General features: G+C 42.2%; 1 protein-coding gene across 1 annotated transcript in view; it reads right to left on the bottom strand.

Annotated features, from left to right (window-relative positions):
* The window catches only part of si:dkey-91m11.5 (PH_BCR_vertebrate and RhoGAP_Bcr domain-containing protein), a 35950-nt gene extending 17313 nt beyond the window's left edge, over positions 1 to 18637 (bottom strand). Inside the window, exons 1-3 of the mRNA XM_050051149.1 lie at positions 16346 to 18637; positions 2492 to 2673; positions 594 to 698 (exon numbers count right to left, since the gene is read on the bottom strand). Of these exons, the coding sequence (XP_049907106.1) occupies positions 594 to 698; positions 2492 to 2673; positions 16346 to 17699 (1641 nt within the window). The 5' untranslated portion in view covers positions 17700 to 18637. The remainder of the gene's footprint in view (positions 1 to 593; positions 699 to 2491; positions 2674 to 16345) is intronic.
* Positions 18638 to 19360: the final 723 nt, after the last annotated feature.

Genomic DNA, 19360 nt, shown 5'->3' with positions numbered 1-19360 from the left:
ACAAACAAACTCAGTAATATCGGTTACACTGCAATATCTATCAAAGGTTTGCTAATTTAGCTAACATTAGCTAACATAAGCTACATCTCACCAGACCAACACTGTAGCCACAAACCCAAGTGTGTACTAAATTGAGCAAAGGTGTGTTTTAAAATTTATAAATTCAACTTTTAATTTGTAAGAGGAGAAACATGTTATTTTGTCTTGTAACAGTTGGATAGTTTACAAACTGACTTGGTAACGCCAGTTACATGTGAATATTGAAAGTTTGCTAATTAAATAAGCACATGTTAGAAACCATAAAAGACTGTATACAAGACAAAGAAAGATTGTGCAAACGTGTAATGTATTGCTTATGAATTCAATGTTTCATTTGTAAGAGAGAGAATATGTTATTTATTCTTTCAAATAGTTACAGTCTTGCTTTAAAAAGGAATACATACAACACACAAGCATTTAAAGTACAATATAATTAAAGATTGTAGCTGTGTCAACATTTTTGTTGTAGTGAACTAATGTCAGTCTTTTGTCCGAAGGTTGCAACAAACTCAATAAATTATTTTGTGTGCATGTGTGTTAAAAGTTATACATACTATCAGTAGGGCCTCCAGGTGGCTGAGATAAGTCTCCTCACTGGCCAGGATTCCTGAAAGAACCCATTTTCTCATCTCCAGCCCCTTCTCCTGATCCAACTCCACCTGATACAAATATGATGAGAGAGAAAACAACCATCAAACATGAAGAGAAGACATTCACCAACACAAAAGGCTCACGATGAAAACATGATACATAAACTGTAGATGGGTTTGATCTTCAATAAACCACCCCTGCACCTCTGCAAACCCCTGGCTGCTGATATTGTTGTTGTGGGATTAGGAGCAGACCAGATTTGATTAAACTCTGTAGGAGTTTTACATTCCAAGAGGCCTGCACCAAGGACTCCTAGCATCTTAAGGAAGATGAATGTGTTTCTGGTCCAGGAGTTGTTATTCCAAACAGGTCAAAGCCATAAGTCATCCTGGTGTGGACACTGGAGTATTGAGAGGGGGTGTATCAAGCTCTGCCATTATATTAGCAAAAATGTTTTTGAAAAAGCTGTATGCTGATGGAGCCCCCCACACAATGATTTAGGCTTTGAAAATCACGTGTAGACATCAGAGGATAAGAATACCACAGACAGAACAGAAACAGAGCAGAGGGGGAGGAGAGCTGGGTTTCTTTTTAAACATCTGTTCGCCCATAGTAGCCTATGTTTGCTGACCATGTGTGGTGTTTGTCAGCAATGTCCTGCTTCAAACTGAATAGCACTTTGATCTGGGGTATTTATGATCAACTATATATTTCATTGTTAGCTTCTGGATGTTTCAGTGGATTGAATGCCTGGCTGAAGGGCACTGTAGTTTTCTAATGGGCACTTAACTGATTTTACACATGAAGTTCAGTTTACCCTGCATACAGAGCACTAATCAGCCTATGAGAAAAAGTTGTATTATGTCTTTTATAGCTCTGGAGGAACTGGTCAAATTCTGAGAAAATAGCCCTGATGATGTCATCTTGGTTATCTCAGATTGGGGTTGGAGGCTACAAATTTATTGGTCTGTATTACAAACTGCGTCCGTGGTGTTTGAATGTCGAGGTCATTTATCAAGCAGGGAGGGTCTAACAACAGATGCTATCAATATGCATTGTTGGAAACGTAGAAACATTTGATGGCTCCTATTGGCTCAAGTGGGGTGTCAATCCAAAGGCCAGGAGTGCGCCTTCATCATGGCTGCCATCCAGTTTGTGTACTGGCAGAACAGGAGATATTGTAGATAATATGTGGAGAAATATGACCATTTGAAACAATGCAAAAGCAATCCATGGATATCTATGTAATTACATCTATGGATGTAACAATGTGTCTGGTCTAAATATTTTGCTGGATTTAGATCATGTGGACTATTGCCAGTGTGAGAAATGAAATGGGAGCAGTGTAAACTGTGATTCTGTCTGGATAATGTGGATCTTTTTATTAGCCATATTATCGATGATATTAACACTTTATAGGTAAGTTAGAACTGTTTATTTGTTTGTTTTTTTGTCTGACAGACCAGCTGTGGTGGCTATATCTTGAAATGGTCAGCATTAATGGCACCACGAGGGGCATAGCTTTCGAATGATATGTTGTATAAGTAAACAAATGATCTGCAATTGTTTTGAGGAAGAATGTTGGTGTTGATTTGGTACTTTACCACCAACATTCAGACAGTAGAGGAAGCAATGCCAGCAACTGTAATGGCACCTTTTTATCACAGGATGTGAAGCCAAAGATAAAAGTGTTGGATGGTGTGTGGAGAGAGGACAGTGAAGGACAATGCAGTAGCCAGGGAACAACAGTAGATCAGCCAGAGAAAGATGAAGCAGAGAGCAGCAGCAGCAGCAGCACTGCAAGCCAGGAGACACTGTAACGTGTCAGACAAGTTGCTGGGAGTTGACCCAATAACATTACCGACAGTGTGGACTCCAGAGAGCCAGAGGACTGGGTGTCTCGGCTGCTCCGGCTCTTGGAGCGGAGCCGCGGCGAGTAGGACGGGGATCCACTGAAAGATAGAGGGTCGTGTCGAGGCTGGTGATCCTCCGAGTGCTCCAGGTCATAGACATATGACGGATGGGTCTCATTGTAGGGAGCCTCTGTGAGAGACAAAGGACAATAGTCACATGGTGTTTCATTAAACTGTTAAGCTGTGCAGTAAACACAGAGAAGCAGTATGGGAAATGCAGCAAGCTGAAACATATTTTTCTGTTGGTACTCTCATATCTGGTCAATGGAGATGAAAGTGGATGGGTCTAACAAAGCTATTTAGGAACTGACTGAAATACACTGAAATTCATAGCTGATACCTTCATCATTTCAGATAATATTGTATTTACATGCCATATACTTAAATAAATGTGTGTTTTATCAAATTATCACTGCCTAATTACACATAATATTCTCGAATTGAAGTACTAGTTGGTGTCCAGTGCACCAGAGGGCTCTTGAAGGCGACTGTGTACATGTACAAGCCACTGAGAATACATCCACACTAATACGTTTCTGTTTTAAAACACATTCTTTGCTACGTTGACACCTAGCAGTCACACTACTTTGGCATTTTGGATCCTCTAAAACAGAGACCTTTGAAAACGATGCTGACCCCATTTTAGTTTGAAAACTCCAGGGTTGCATTTTAGTCAGCACGGGTGAAAACGAAGATTTTTGGAAACAATGACACAGACACCCACCTAATTTGTTTCTCAATTGGGTCTCATCATTCACAGCGCGTAAAGCCAAAACATTATAGCTAAGTCTACATACCTTTTTGTGATTTTCCCATTGTCATGGCTTCCTCTGCAGATGGATATGGTCTAGGAAATATGACGCCATATTTGTTTTTGTAATGACTCCCAATCTTTTCTTTCACCTTGACTGCTTTAGATTCATGTTACTATCAGTATCAGTTCCATCTCTTTGTTGGTCCAAGCAAAGAAATCTCTGGTCTTATTTTTCGCCATCTCTAAAGTATTATCTGTCACTAAGCAACCAACGGCATAGTAGACAATCTGCTTCCTGTTTACATACTGTAGGCACGTGCATGTCCAGTGTACCTGGGTGTGATATGCATTTTCAGACGCGTTAGTATGAAAAGGGATTAGTTCTGAAACTGTGCTAAAACCCAGATCATTTTTCTTCTACAAGGTTGTTTAGAGTGGAAGGAATGAGGGGTAACTGGGGGCCCACAGTTCATTTCTGCCCCAGGGGCTTCCAGTGTATTAGTCCGGCTATGACTGAATTTCATTTAATTGTAGATTATTTCTGTTTTTATTTTGTAGGCTCCCTGTATATAAAGCCAAAAAATAAAATAAAATAATTCTCAAACTGAAAAAAAAAAAAAAAAAACACTTAGCAGCATGTTGTCTTTTCCTGCCATTTGTCTTTATATCAAATCCTCTTTTTAACCTTCATAAATAAACCTGTAACCTAAACAAATCTACCACACAGCCTGTGCCAGCCAGCGAGGGCTCGTGCCAGGCAAGTGGATAAGCCTGGGAAACTGCAGGGGCAACACACGTGCTCCGCTCATGCCAGCCCTATTGTACAGTGTGTCTCTTTCAGGTTCAGAGAGAATCTGAAAAGCATTGCTCTAACGTGGTATAATATTCACTTTGTGTGTCTTCTAATCAAAGAGGTCTCAAAGCTCAGGAAGCAAAACAGTTCTTCCAGAAAATAAGAAGCAGAGAAGACGTTCTGGGACTAGAAACCCACATTTTATACCATGCTGATAGAGAGGATGTGTCAGAAACAAGTGTAACCAGTCGGAAATACATGTTGTGCTTGTCATCCCTGTGATTTCAGACTTTTTAGGACACCCTGAAGATGAAGATCAACAGGCTTTGTATCTTGTAATTACTGTCATCCACCCCTGACTCACCCGCACTTATCATCATTATCCTCATTATCGTCGTCAAGGATGTGGCAGATGCAGCAACCGAATCTCCGACAGCCGCAATAAAAAATAAGCCAGACATGTCTAGCAATGTGCAGTAAGGTATGTTAACAAGAGGCTACGAAACGGGTTCACCTCGGCTTGAAAACAGGAAAGAGAGGATTCCGGAAACCGGTGGAGGATAAAGCCGAGTCACCCTGGAGAGGCCTGGAAAGACAGGCAGGCTGACAGGATGACATCTATAGAGGAGGCTGTGACAAAGGACTCAAACAAACACACTGGGCTCAGCAGAGAGGCAGAGAGCTGTATTGACTGCTTGGGGAAGAGACTAGTGCAAGCCAAACAGCTTCAGAGCACAGGGGAAGTCCATGTGAAAGGCCACTCTGTGTTCCAGTGAGATTATACATCAGCCCCAGCACTGGATGAATAACACATCCTCTCTCGGGCAGCAGGCTCGGACCCACAAAATATCTGCTTCCAGGAAAAAGAAATGGTCACAGCTTGAAAAAAAAACAAAAAAACACTACAAGACCAGGATAAATTAAAAGGAGGATGTACAAATGTGTTCTTAGGTCTATAATATGGAACCATTTGTGTCTTTCATAGGGATATTTGTAAAGGCAGTGGGCTCCTTGGGCTGTGCTAAGTGTGAGAAAGTGGACATGACAATAGATTCTCAGTGAGCACCGATCGTAGCGATCACAAGGACCGCTACTGAGGAAGTGTCCCGGCAGGTCTGTCCGGAAAATTTAGCAATTCATCTGCTTCAGAGCGGAAACAGGCTTTCTGCACAAGGTCATCTTTTCACAAACAGCTCCCTCTCCCACTCCTGACACACACGTTCAGCTATTGATCACGGCTATCATATTTACACTCCATACTTTAGCCTCCACATTTCAGATACAAAACATTTTTTACTTTGTCCAGTAAATCATTTCAACTCAAAATGCAAGTCTATTCTTACTTAGGTACTAGTTCTTCTTCTCGATTTTTCTCCACCATGCATGTTTCTGTGTCGCCTGTCTTCATGTCCTTTGTTTGTCCTGATTGTGAAACCTTTTTAACAAGAGCTGAACAAATAAACTAAAGTACAGTCTACTCTTTCAAACCTCCTGCAAAACCCATGTATAGTTGTTACATAGCAGAGCACAACAGTTACAATTTTAAAGGCTAATAAATAACATAATATTTATATTTCAGACTTTAACAGATCTACTTACATGGTACTGATCTGGGAATTTGTGCCGGCAAAAACTATAAATAACACAAATGCTACAAAAAATACATGAAAGCTGAGGTATGAAAAATAAGACCCAAACATATAAAAATGCAGCCTATATATTTTTTTAATCTATCATATACCAGTGATACTCAAGTTATGGCCCATACTGAGTCTTTAAAGCAGTCAAATTTGAAGAAGATTTTTTCTTAAACAATTCAGCCTTACAAAAACCCAACATGTGTAATATGCTTGTATAATGTAAACTCCTGTTCATATAATTAAATCAATCAATCAATCAATCAATCAAACTTTATTTATATATATATATATATATGATTGATTGATAACTAAATCCCCTATATCCCAAGAAATATTACAGAGAACATCACTTTAGTGTCCTGGATCGTAGCTGCAGCCCTGTAAACAGACTGAACTTCAATCAAAAAAGTATTTTTAAATAATGGCACTGTACCATAATGTTTTGGTACTTATTGACCAGCACATACGTTGATACAGATATATCTGTCATAAACTGGATTTGGCTAATATTATTGGCTCGACTAATGTATCAGGCCTCATTATTTAGTCAGTCCTCTATTGGAGTGGAAATAATGCCTCATAACACAATGTTGATACAAGAGGCTACATATCAGAAGTCATAAAGAGACAATCTTGTTTTCTTGTTTCCACTCTGCAGTAACTGATAAGTGATCATTTTACAAAATACAAAGTATTACACAGAAGCAATCCTTTCAGTTCTACAGTATGTCCTCCCTGTCCCATACCCAACTAGCTGCAGCTTAAAATGGTTTCAACTGTGCAATAGAGCTGTAATAAATACATTCTAATGACATTACATAAGACTGTTGAGCCCAACAGCTGTGGTTGTGAGCTGCCGTGGATCAGAGAGAAGCTGATTTTGTTTGGACTGTCTCCGAACTTGGTAATTCTATGTTTTTCAAGAATTTAATTTGACTGTATTCGCACAATCCATGGTTTTATAGATGCCAGATTACTGCAAATCATCTGAAAAAAGCATGATTATGGCTGGAATCGCCTTTTAATACACAATACAGTGTCTTTGCTTTACCACACTGAACACACTGACTAAAAATAGAACTCAAGGGATATATAAGGACTCAGCCAAACAACTGGCTCCTAACTTTCCAGTCCCATTCTGGACAATCATCAATCATCATGAAACACTTTTCCTTCCTCCAGCATGCAACTATAAGCCATGTTCACAAGGCCCAAACAGCAGTTCATGCTGGGGACATGTTGGATGTCCTATTGATGACAAAGCAAAGACACATTCAAAGCCCTAATCCTAATCCATAGAGATGAACTACGATAAACAGGCAGAGAGGGAGTGACAGATGTGCAGCTGAGACAGTATCACAACATCAGAGATTCACCATCACAAAAATAATCATGAGGTCTTATTTCACTACACGAGACCGACGCACAGTATCAAAAGGAGAGTGAACTCTCCCGTGGGATGCTTTTATGAATATTTCTGTTTTTGTGTTTGGACTGTAAAGTTGTTTTTGGTGTCCAAATGGCTGCCATCATCACGTGGCAGGAACACAAAAGCACTGCCTTTTCACTTCACAGCAGGACATTTGAATATGGGAAGAATGAGTTTGTTATTGGATCTGAAATAAACCACTTCTACCAGTGGGAAGTTTCAATCAGAGAAACAGGCTTTGGATCTAACTCGTTCAATCAAAACCTCCATTTAACTTTTCTGTTAAATAAAATAAAACATCAATTCTATTTGACTGATGGGAATAAATTCAGACAGCAATTCCCAAAAATAAAAATAAAAAAACAAAGAGGTCTATTGACTCGTCCCAGAAAGAGCTGGAACTAGAATAGTAGCACCAATAATTTCCCATTTCACAAATAGGAAGAGACACAGTGCTGCCCAGCCTGGCACATTGACTGATCACTGATCAGTGTGTTGAAATAGCTCAATGGGGACAAACTCCTGTGTGTAATGCTCTCACAAAGGGAGAGAATCAGAGCCCACTTATTGTTCCCTACTGTGAACATATTGACATCCACACAAAGATCAGTCAGCTGATGGACAGAATTTAGATTACAAGCTCCCAGAAATAAACACCAAATAGCAAATGTGTTGATCGATCCAGCACAGAAACTGCTGGAACTGAGATTTAAACATCTATAATTCCCGACAGAGCAACAAAAAGGTACAATAAAGGACGGCCTTTCTGTCGCCTCTCTAATGGTCTTATAGATCTGGAGAGAAAGGTTGCACATTTGGAAAAAAGCAGCAGAAGATGCCAATGTGAGATGTTGTTAAAAGCTTAGCACCACTCTATGGCTCCAGCAAATGGATTCTCCTGCGGACTGTGTGGTCACTGGGGAAACAGCGGTGGCAGGGAGAGCAAATAGAGGGGAACTGGTTAAAGGGTGACAGCTTTTCAGACACTGGACATAGTGACCCCAGCCAGTGGCCCTTGTAGTTTTCCTCACTTCATGAAAAGTGGAAAACCTTGATAGATTTATCTGTAATGCACTTCACAGTGAATCTTTGATGACATTTATTTCTCCACTCCAGACTACAAAGAGTCAACCTGAAACCCACCACTGCTGAGGGGAGGCTCTCTGTCCGTCACTGATCTGCAAGGAGGCACTCAAATCCTTTCATCAGCACATCCTTTTTAAATTTATGTTATGGAGCCGCTGTGTTAATGGGGTATTCCAGGAAATTTTAAACTTCCATGAAGCTGAATGGCTTGTAAGGGGCAGATTAAAACTAGACAAATAAATAAAAATCAATGTGGCAGAGGCTAGGATGTCTTGTGCCAAGCTCCATATTGCTTTTTGAAGCAGGCTTTCTGTTAAGAGATGAATCTATAGCTATGTTAGCAGCTGTACTTAGGCACAGCAGTGCTTTGAGCTAAATGATGCTAATATCAGGATGTGGACATGCTCACAATGGCAGTGCCAACATGCTGATGTTTGGGAGATATGTTTAACATGTTCACCATCTAAGTTTAGCACGCTAGGATGCTAACATTTGCTTATTAGCACTAAACACAAAGCACAGCTGAGGCTGATGGGAATGTCATTAGATTTGGTCACAAACCAAAGGTTGAGACTAATTAACTTTTGGACCTGATGATGGTGCTAGATGAAAAGTTACTATGACTTATCCTGAGAGAGGACATGAGTGTGTGCACCAAATTCCATGGCAGTCAATCGAATAGTCGTTGAGACATTTCACTCAATATCGAAAACGTGAACCTCAAGGTGGGATAAGAAGAAAAGGATGAGGAGGAATACCAAAGTCAGTAGGATTCATCCTCGGGGGACCATGTATGACTGTACAAAATGTCATGGCGATTCAATGGACTGTATAAAAATAATCGACATAGCCACTGTGCCATCACCCATTGGTTTGTTGACTCTCACTTTGAAGCTTCTAGGCATTTTGGCTGTTGCCATCTTGGATTTTTGGAGCCAGAAGTGACCATATTTGGACAAGAGGGTAGAGATAACCCTAACACTAGCTTGGTTAGCTAAGTGCAATTACAGCTATGGTTAGCTGTGATAATGCTAATGCTAATTTTTACCAGCAAAAAAATAGGCTTAAAACCACTGAAACAACATGAACTCACCTGAAAAACTGAATATGTGACTCAGTACAACCAAACGCTGAATAACACATTTTTAGTAGACCAAAATTAACTTTTATGAACTGAAATCAAGCAGAACTAGCAACAGCTATGGCTATGTCTACACTAATACCTAATCAAAGTTGTCGCTGTCGTTGCAACTTGTCAACTGCAACCACCTGTCACTCAAAGTGGTCACGCCCTTAATTATACATAACTTTAAGCCTCAACGACATCTAAAATGAGTGAATTATATAAAAATTCTAATTCACCACCTGTACAGTTGTCATGAAAAGGGAAATTAGCCATAGAGACCAAAACCGTTTTTTGTACGATGTTATAAACATGTTTATTTTTGTTGTAAAGTTGGACATTTCAACAAGAGTGCCTGAAGGAATTGACTCGCTCTTGGAGCCAGCCTCAAGTGGCCATTAGGGGAAGTGCAGTTTCTGGTACTTCCACGTTGGCTTCAATTTTAGCCCCAAAGGTTGCCGCTTGGGCAATTCATGCAGGTCGTTGTTGAGAAATTTCAATCTGGACCAAAGTGATGGACAACCCAACCCAAATCCTAGATTAATCACATGATGGCACTTGACTAATTTTCTCAGACTTGACAAAACTCCTACTCCAGAGGTGCAGAACACATTAAACAAGTGTATTCACAGGCTGTGTAGTACTCCCTGTGATGGTTTATTGACTTTGACGTGTAAAATTGGCGTAGCTTCAGTTTAACCTCATTCTGTAACTGGGGCATCTGTTATGGCAAATGCAGACATCGGGTGTGTGTTCTGGCAAACTATGAAAATGTAAACCAACACATCATCATCACATTTCAGCCCATCTGAAGTGTCTGCTGCATTGAGAGACCTTCAAACCACAGGGCTGGTGGAGGCAGCAAGGCCCACCAGCACTCGCCTCTGATCTGTTGTGGGGCAGCCTAAAATTAGTGCCAGTCATTGAGCAGTGTAGGTCAGAGCTTCAGAGCTGGGCCGCCCAGCCCAGCACACCTACTAATCAGCGTGTGTTGAAATAGCTCAGGGTGGTCAGACTACTGCTTATAATGTGCTGCATAACAGAGAGAATCAAAGCCCAATAATTGTTCCAGTCTGTGAAAATAAACAGACAATTAAACACATGCATGCATTAGCTATACACAGAAGGGAGTAACGGCTTATTTAATATGGTAAAGTAGCTATTTAGTTCTATTTAGTTATTTTATTAAGGGAATTGTTCTGATTTCAGTTGTTTTAAAAAGCCCATAATTCATACTGGAGCCTGTCCAGTCTTTAGGCTCATCTAGCCTTAAGTTTGTTTTTCACGTTTGTTTTTTTAGTGAACACAACTGCTGAGATTGCTTATCATTGGCAAATGATGAACACGAACATTTAAAAATTTAATCAGCCACAAAAATCACAGTGACCTCCAGGTATGATCAAATATTCATTTGCATGTCTGAAAAGAATTAAATATTAGTGAACAGACCTCACCTGATGTGCTTTAATGTGATTGGCTCAGTCATATTCTGCCTAGCAACACAGGTTTTACAGCACATGTTTGCATCTAGCAAGTTGGTTTAAGGTACCATCAGAGACTATGAAATAATGGACGAGTTAGGCCTTTTTGTATAGACACCATTCAAAAACTTTTTCAGTCCAGTTAATGGCAGGTGGTTCTGTTTACTGTGTCACTTACTAGGGCTATACCACCGGTGCAGACTGGATGCTACAGTGACTCACTATCTCTTCCCAAGGTCCAAGTGGTATTACAAGACAGGACATACCGGGGCTAACTGGTTAGCATGCTCATTTCAGTAGATATCGCTGCAACACTATACACAGGCATCCTTGACGTAACATCAAAACTGTAACTTCTTTACAATCTTTTAATAATGTTAGTTTGGATTTTGAGTGTTTTAAAATTCTGGCCATGTCTTACACATTGTGCCTTTAAAGCTAACGGTGTGTAAGCTCAGTATTGCATGAATCAAGTCATCAGGGATTTAGAAATTATTTGATCAGTTTTGCGAAATTACAAAACTTGAAAGCAGAAATTTAAAACACTTGTCTTCTGTGGCTCTGGAAAAGGAAATAGCCCCTGATGAAGTCATCAGGGTTATCTGGGCGTGGACACCATGTATTTATACCAGAAAGTGTCTGTTACAAAGGGGAGTTCAAGTTCACATTTTTGTTGTTGCTGTCAGGTTGTTTAATGTCCACTGTGACTCAGGAGGTCTGGCAATGCTGAAACAAAACTCCTGATGATGTCATAATAATGTCATTAGGGTTAGGGTTAGACAACTATTTTATAACAGAAAGTTTGTTTTACAAATTGGGGCCGTGGAGTTTGAAAAACTCTGGAGTATATCAGGCAGAGAAGGTTTTATTAAGGGCCACTAACAAGCTGCATTATGGGAAATGTGGAACCCAGGGTTTTTTGAGCTTGACCCATACTAGGGACTAAAAGTCAGGATATCTCTGCCTCTGCTGCTTCAATTCTGGCAATGCCTTTTTTAATCTGCCTCACTTAAGTTCCCTAACTTTATGGAAGTGCAATAATAATTCACTGGACTGCCCCTTTAAATGGTTGAATGCAGGCACATAGGAATTCAGTGTCTAAATTCACTTGTTGAGGCGTTCACTTTCCTCATCCACTCACACTACATCGGCCCACAGTGAGAGAACATTTAGTCTAAAACAAACTCTGACCAGTGACACAACAAGCTGCACGGGTCAGGCTGTGGTGAGAGAGGTGAACTCATACAACGCTTAACATTTCATTAGCCGTTTCCCCCCACACCCCACAAGCAGCTGAGACATTCCATAAACACTTGGCCTGCCAGCCAGCAGGACAGAGGGCCCTTTGAGTGGGACCAGGGAGGGGAGCTGAGACTGCAGGACCAGAGAGCTGAGGCTGAGCACGAGGGAGGATCACTGAGCCGGGGGAGGCCCGCAGGCTCATAAACATGCCAAAGATTTTTTTTTCCCCATTAAGGTTTATCTATGGAAACGTGTATGTGAGTATGTGAGTAGAGGAGCTAACATGACCATCGAGTGCGAACAGTCTTGAATAGTTTCTAAACAAATGTTTTTGTTCTGTTTTCTGATAGTAGGAACAAAAAGGCTATTCATGGCTTTTACTGCGAGAGCAGCTGGTGATGCCTGGCCTGGTGTACTGATGGCCTGCCAGTTTTTGACCACTTTACCCAGTACACTGCACAGAAGAACAGGTGTCTTACTGACACACACATATACACGAACACACACACAGAGGCAAACTTGGCTGCCCTCGAGAGCTGCCAGCACTTCCTCTTGTAGGCCTACATTTACTCTAGGAAGGGGAGAGGCTGAATACTTTAGCTTCCTTGACCACCAAACCTCAGATGTTGACATCCAGGTACAATGATAGGCCTGTCTGGGCTTCCTTGAGGAACCTCAAATATTCATGAGTCTGCAATTAACCGGGAGGGTAGACCAGCACCGGTGTGACTCCTGCTGAGGCAGCAAGTAGTGCCAATCTCTGGACTGCAGCCAAGACATTCAGACAGCCTTCATCACCTCTTCAGACAGACCACTTCTATTAATGTCACTGCAGCCATCCCAGACAGACCTGTCTACCTACACAAACTGTGCCATATACTCACCAAGCAGGCTCAGTTAAACGCATCCTGAAAGACAATCTCCTGATTTTTGCAAAGGGATTATGATAGAACTAATGGTGACATTTATTATTTCCCTTCTGGCCGACCTCTTCCTCATTGTCCTCTTACTGTAATACATTACCATGAAACAGTCTACACGCTCAGCCCCTTCCAGAAAGCTGTGGCCACAGGCATGTCAGTGTCATGATGATAATTAATTATGGCAAAACAGACCCATCAGAGAGATGGCCTCCTTAAAAGGCCCACAGCTAATCAGCAGCTCTATTCACAGCTGGGCTTGACAATTGGCCTACATAACCAGAAACCAGGAGACAACACTTATTCTTCTATTCATAGAAAAAAGCTCCCCTGAGATGTGTCAATTTTAGACTGGCCATTTCACTAAGATTTCATGCGGCGATGCAGCTGAGTAGCAGCGGGACAAGTATGAACTTGTTTATGTCAGTTAGTAGGTGTTCCTAATGTTAAATCAGTCATTTTTCCCAGGCGGAGACATGCCACCATGCCAGACACTAAAACACTCACACAACGGCAGCAGGGATCACGTCAACTCTCTGTCTGCTGCAGCGTTCATATGTTCCATGACAGGGTGCAGAACATAAACATACACAACAAATCTCACAGTCCAGAATGCTTAATTTAGGTGTAACCATCGACTGTATTGTACAGTTTATGAAGCTTGTCTACACAAACCTCTGCTAACTGGAGCACAAAGCGTCTTTACAACTCTGAGATCAAGTTAGCTTTACTGGGCTCATTTAATAGATTTGAGTGAATGCCACAATGCTTTATGATAAATACAACAAAAAACTTTCCAACTGCTCCCTTAAAGTCACTAAACCACAACAAAGAGCAGTTTATTGCAAAAACTCGCCTCAAAGCAGCTCCCTGCCCGAGGCCTAATCCAGCAACGTGCACAGTAATGTTATTACAACATCAGAAAATAAATCCAGACTTCTGGTAATCCACAAAGCAAGGTCCACATGAGGCAGCTGTGCCATTATGTCAGCAACAAGTCTCCTCTGGACAAAAGCCGTACCTCAGGCTCTGCAGCGTGGTGCTTTTAAACAGAGGGTGTCAAACAGGACAGGGTCCATTAAAAGGGGAACTCCAACAGATTTTACTCTTAAAAGGCCAGTTTACTGGTCACGGGATGTCCTACTCAGCCTGTGAATACAGCCGTGTGATGACTGTGAAACTTCAATCTTGACCACAGAAATAATAGCTTGATGAAAAAATACATTTATAACTCAGGGTGACTTTTTAGCTTTTCCAGAGCTTTCAACCACATCTCACAGTCTTCATCTCCATGACAACTTAAAGTTGAAAGCTTTGGAAAGAGCTAGTAAGTGGACCTTGAGTTCGATTTTTTGCCAATCTGTATAGACTGCTGCAGGAATGAGTCCTAAAACCTGGAAATTAGTTTTCATTGTAGTACTCCTAGTTCCCATGTCTCAATGTTAATGGGTTTTTTGAATGGGTTTTTGGTTAGATCAAATGGCAACCTTCAGAGCTGGAAAATGAAGCCTACACAGAAGTTCCAAATACCAAAAGCCCAGGAATCTGTATCAGGACTGAAAAGGTTAGATCGCAGCATCCCTGTTAGAAACCCTGCATTACAAACTTGGGGCATGGAGCTTGAAAGACTTGGGCATTCACAAGACAATAAAGGGAATAGCAAAAACATGACATTGGTTGCATTATGGGAAATGTAGAATAGAATTCGTATGAAAACAGGTTTTCCTTCTAACGTCTTACTCTTTGTCATGAATGTATTAATTCTTTGGAGAAATAGAAACTTTCTGTGCATCTGAGTTATTTGTCTGCACAATTAATAGAAGGAGCTGAGTGTGAAACATCCTGGCAGTTTGTTAGCAGTATTGCGCGACAAATGGCAGTGAGTGATGACGCAGACCCGTGTCGATGGGATTTCAGTCATCCGAGCAGCATGCTAGCTTACACTTCATGCTGATTATATCACGGACTATCTGCTTGTTCATCACATGCTTTGTGTCAAGGAGCTTTGGACTGGATCACCTTATGTAACAACACACTATTCTGCTCATCTGCTTAATCTGACCCACAGTGGATAACACTTTTTTTTGGGCGGAAGGGGGTTAGAGGCAGACAATTTTCCAGCTCCAATCCTAATACGCGCTCTGTATCCCAATCCCTCTTTGGCCTCAACCAGCAACAATATCCTCGTGTCCTTGTGTGTCGTTAGCTGTGACAAACGTTCTCGCAGAGGAACACTTGCACCCGCCTCTCCTTCTGTCCTTGGCATTACCAAATTACCCAGACCACTCTCCTTATCCCACTTAACATTGTTATATTGTTAACATGTCAATACTGGGGCTCAATGAGTGATTCTGCTATTGTGTTCACTCATAACAACAGGAAACACTAATGGCAGGCGTTTTGATTGGAAGCCACATGACACACTTTAAGCCCCTCGATCCTCTTTTTTGAGTGAGTTGTCAGGGCTTTTTTCCCCCTACCCGCCTCCCATAACAAAGAGCCTCCCCAAATTTATCACGCTAGACAAACCTCTTTAAGTTAATTACCCGGCACCAAGGACAACAACATTGATGCGTCGTGACACGAAAACACTCAGGGTGGACAGGGCCGAGCGACTGGGAAGCCTGGGGGCAGCCACTGTCTCAGTCAGAGCATCTCTGTGAGAGTGCTGCAGCACTCAGCGGGCAAAGAGCAGAAGGGAGCGAAAAAGAGAGGGCAGGCCTGCTTACAAAGGGGAAAGAAAACACTCCTGAAAGAACTGCAAAACAACTGGAAATCAGTGTATGTGAAGTCCATCTTGTCAATTCCGACCCATTTAATGGCAGTTGGACTTCTTAAAGGCTCTAATCTGCTGAAATTGCTAATAATGTTTAACTGGAATGTGTTAACACTCCCGATACACTCATAAAATTAAGGCTATGAGGAGATAAAATAAAATTCTTGTTAACAGCTCGAGAAGATGATCATATCAAACCTGACCTCAATCATAATAGCTCAGTTCCGCTCGAGTAAACCCCCTAAAACCGAAGAAAATGTCAAAAAAACACATTTTTTAAAATGTTTTTAAAAATAAAGTGCATAATAATCTGGGCTCCGGAGGACATTTTAAGATGGATTGAGTGTAAAAGGTCAAAATATTTGGTGCATTTTACACATCACTGACTTATTCTGGATCAAGGCCATTCAGGGCAAGCTCAGGCATCTTTCAGACAGACGGCCTTTAATGTGCTTTTTCGTATCATCTCTTCCCATTAGATGACTTTTCTGTTTTTAATCCTGAAAATGAGAGGGTTCAGGAATTGTGTGTGTTATACAGTGTGTCTTGCCGACCTACCCAGATCTCCTTGAACACTGTTGTCATGAGATGTCCTGCTGGACGTGGTGGAGTCCCCATCACTGGGCCAGATCTGACCCGTTTTACGGACCCCGATGATGGAAGCCTCGGACACCATCACCTGCTGCTTCAGGCGTTTCTGAGACAGGGGTGTGGGCGGGCTGCTGCTGTCAAAGGACTGCTGGGAGTGCTGGGAGGGTGAGCGGCTTTTCTCCCTGTACATCTGATAGGTGGTGGGACTGGGAGACACGTGGCTGGACTGGCCTGAGGAGAAGTCCTCCTCACTGGATGTCAAGTTCTCGTTGGAGCTGCAGTCTGGTGTGTAGCCTCCTCCTACGTCCTCAAAGCTGCCAGGGGAGTAGGAGCGCCTCGGCCAGGTGAGGTGTGCATCCTCCTCTATGCTGTGGTCCCTAATGTGGATTACCCGAGTGTCCCCGTCAGCCATCATTCCCCCAACATACACACTGGTGTAAGGCTGGCACTCTGCTGGCTGCCGCTCAAACTTCCCCCCAGTGGAACGGATCACGCTGTCTTTCAGGATGTGCGGGCTGACCTCGGCGTCATCATATGACCCATTGTAACTGCAGTTTCCCTCGGTGGACCTGCCTCTCTGAACAGCCTTGCTAATGTCCCCTGTGGCGGCTGACAGGTTCCCAGGGACAGAGTGCAGGGACCTCTTGCGCTCCATCTGCATGGCCTGACTGCCCAAGGTGCTGATCTTGTCTGAGACCTCTCTGTCGTTGACTCTGACCAGCCCTCGCTCGTGATGGTACTCCATGTTCACATAGAAAGGTTTCTCCTGGCCACCCATAACTGACAACCCTCTGCCATCTCCAGCTGTGTGAGAGTTGGCCCTCCTGATGCGCTCAAAGTTGGACCTCAGCGCAGCCACCGAGCCTGTGCCCAGTGGGAAATCAGGAATCTCCGAGTCCTGGCGGACAGGTGACACTCCACCCTTCTGTTTGGCTGGGGAGGCACCATCCACCTCTCCTTCTGGATGTGGTTTACACCTGGCTGTCTTGCCAGGCCCTCTTTGCTGTTGCTCCTCCACTGGTGCCTCATCTGACCTCTGGCTGTCTGGGCCACTGGGCAGGTCTCCATCATTCATCTGGGGAGGGCTCTTAAATCCCCATCGCTGCCCATCATAAGACTTCCTCTCTTTTGCAAGCAGAGTCTGCAGGTAGATCATCCGGAAGCGCTCCTTGTTAACTTCCTTCTCCAGGTGCCTGATAGATGCCTTGCATTTGTCCAGCTCTTGCTCTATGTTCCCCAGTGAACTCAGCTCCATGCAAGGGGGATCAGACTCAGGGAACTGGGCTCTCCATGCCGCCACAAACCCCACCGGTTCAACCATTGTTATTACTCTGGCATAAACTATTCAATCAACTAACAACACAAACACATAGATTTCTATAGCATGAACTGGACTTGACTGTTCACAACTCAAAGCTTCCATAGTGCTACAGTAGGCTACAGATAGTAAAAGTGTTCTCCAGAGTAAGGAAGGATCCACTTCACAGGGAAGAAAACCTGTTTAGTTTACAGTCTTGACTCACAAACACAAGAAGAACATCCAACAAAGGCTGATCCAATCTCTTCAGTCCTTTTGACACAGTCCAAGAAATGTTAGTTAATCCTCATTGTCGTACTTGATCCCTTCTTGTACTCGTCTTTCCTCTAGAGATCCTCTGTCTTCCTCTGTGTTTGGTGGCTGACTGACTCGCAGCTCTCTGGTGTTGTGGCTCTTCGTCAGCGCAGCAGAAAGAGGAGGGGCTACATGGATGTGATTTAAGCGTTCACTCCCAATGGGCTTCATAAGAAACAATGATGATTTGTTAAAATGCTGTTTCTAGTCGAAAACGGAGTTTCAAGGTACAGCTGATTACTACAGGAGGAAATTCACCAGAACGGATGTTCCCGAAGAAATGTTGACAGGCGCTATGATGACAGCTATAAAACATGACGTTATGGTCTAATAACCGAGATAAAGTAGCATTTTAAAGGCAAAAATTGTCCCACGACGTGATGAACACGAGGCTTTTGAGCAGGAAGGTGTTGTGTTAAGGCTGTCACAGCTCAGGTGGATGAAGACACACGCCGTCCCGACTTCCAGAAAACTATCCTTTGTTGTTAGCTCAAACTCAGCCTTGATTTTTTTTACCCCCAATAAGAAAACGACAGGCTTAATATTCATCCCCTGTCCAACCTTAGCTCTAGAAATGTCCCTCTCCGACACAACGCAGTTGTTTTGCTCTTAAGACTGTAGTTAATCCTACCAAAGTTCATACTGTTGTAACCTGAGGCCATGCCCTGTGAAAATATCGCCATCTGACGGTTCAAAAGTTCACACTGACAGAGAGGTGCGTTCAAGTACAACGTGATGCTTTTTCTTTTGAGAAAGTTGAACTGTTATAGGACTGTTCGCTACTTGTAAGGGGAGTAGGAGTTGTGCAAAAAGAGGGAGGAATGTCAAATATTTTTTAAGCACTGGAGAGGGACTTGTTTTTTTTTTTGTTTAGGGGAGGGCCATACAAATGTATTTACCAGTGATTTTTTTTAAGAAACCATGCATTTGCCAAAGGTACACCATTTATCCTAGCCTGAAAGTGTAAAAACAGAAACTATTATTAAATTTTTAAACTTCCGATGGTCCATGGACACACCATGTATGAAATTTGAGCTTGAAATAGTGATATGTCATCAGAGTCACTTTATTCTATGTCTCAGTTAAAATTTGGCCAAAATAAAACCATTGCACTAATTAACCAGCATGCACAATTAGAGTGAAAAACCAAGGCTTTCTCTCAACTCTAGGGTTTCATCTTGAACTTCTTACTTTAAAACATCAAAGAGTAAGTTTTTAAAATCAAATCACTATTTTATGGTAGAGGGAGGGTCTTGCATTTTTCTGCCAGTCACTTTGGAAGACCCAAGGAAAAATATTTGTAGCTTTGGGGAGGGTAGAAAAACAACCCAAAGTCACAACCCAACCATTCCCCATCCCTCTGGCAAGTG

The sequence above is a fragment of the Epinephelus moara genome, chromosome 8 (genome assembly GCF_006386435.1).
Source record: "Epinephelus moara isolate mb chromosome 8, YSFRI_EMoa_1.0, whole genome shotgun sequence".
Lineage (NCBI taxonomy): Eukaryota > Metazoa > Chordata > Actinopteri > Perciformes > Serranidae > Epinephelus > Epinephelus moara.
Note: the sequence above shows the minus strand (reverse complement) of the source record. Positions and strands in the feature narration are given on the sequence as shown.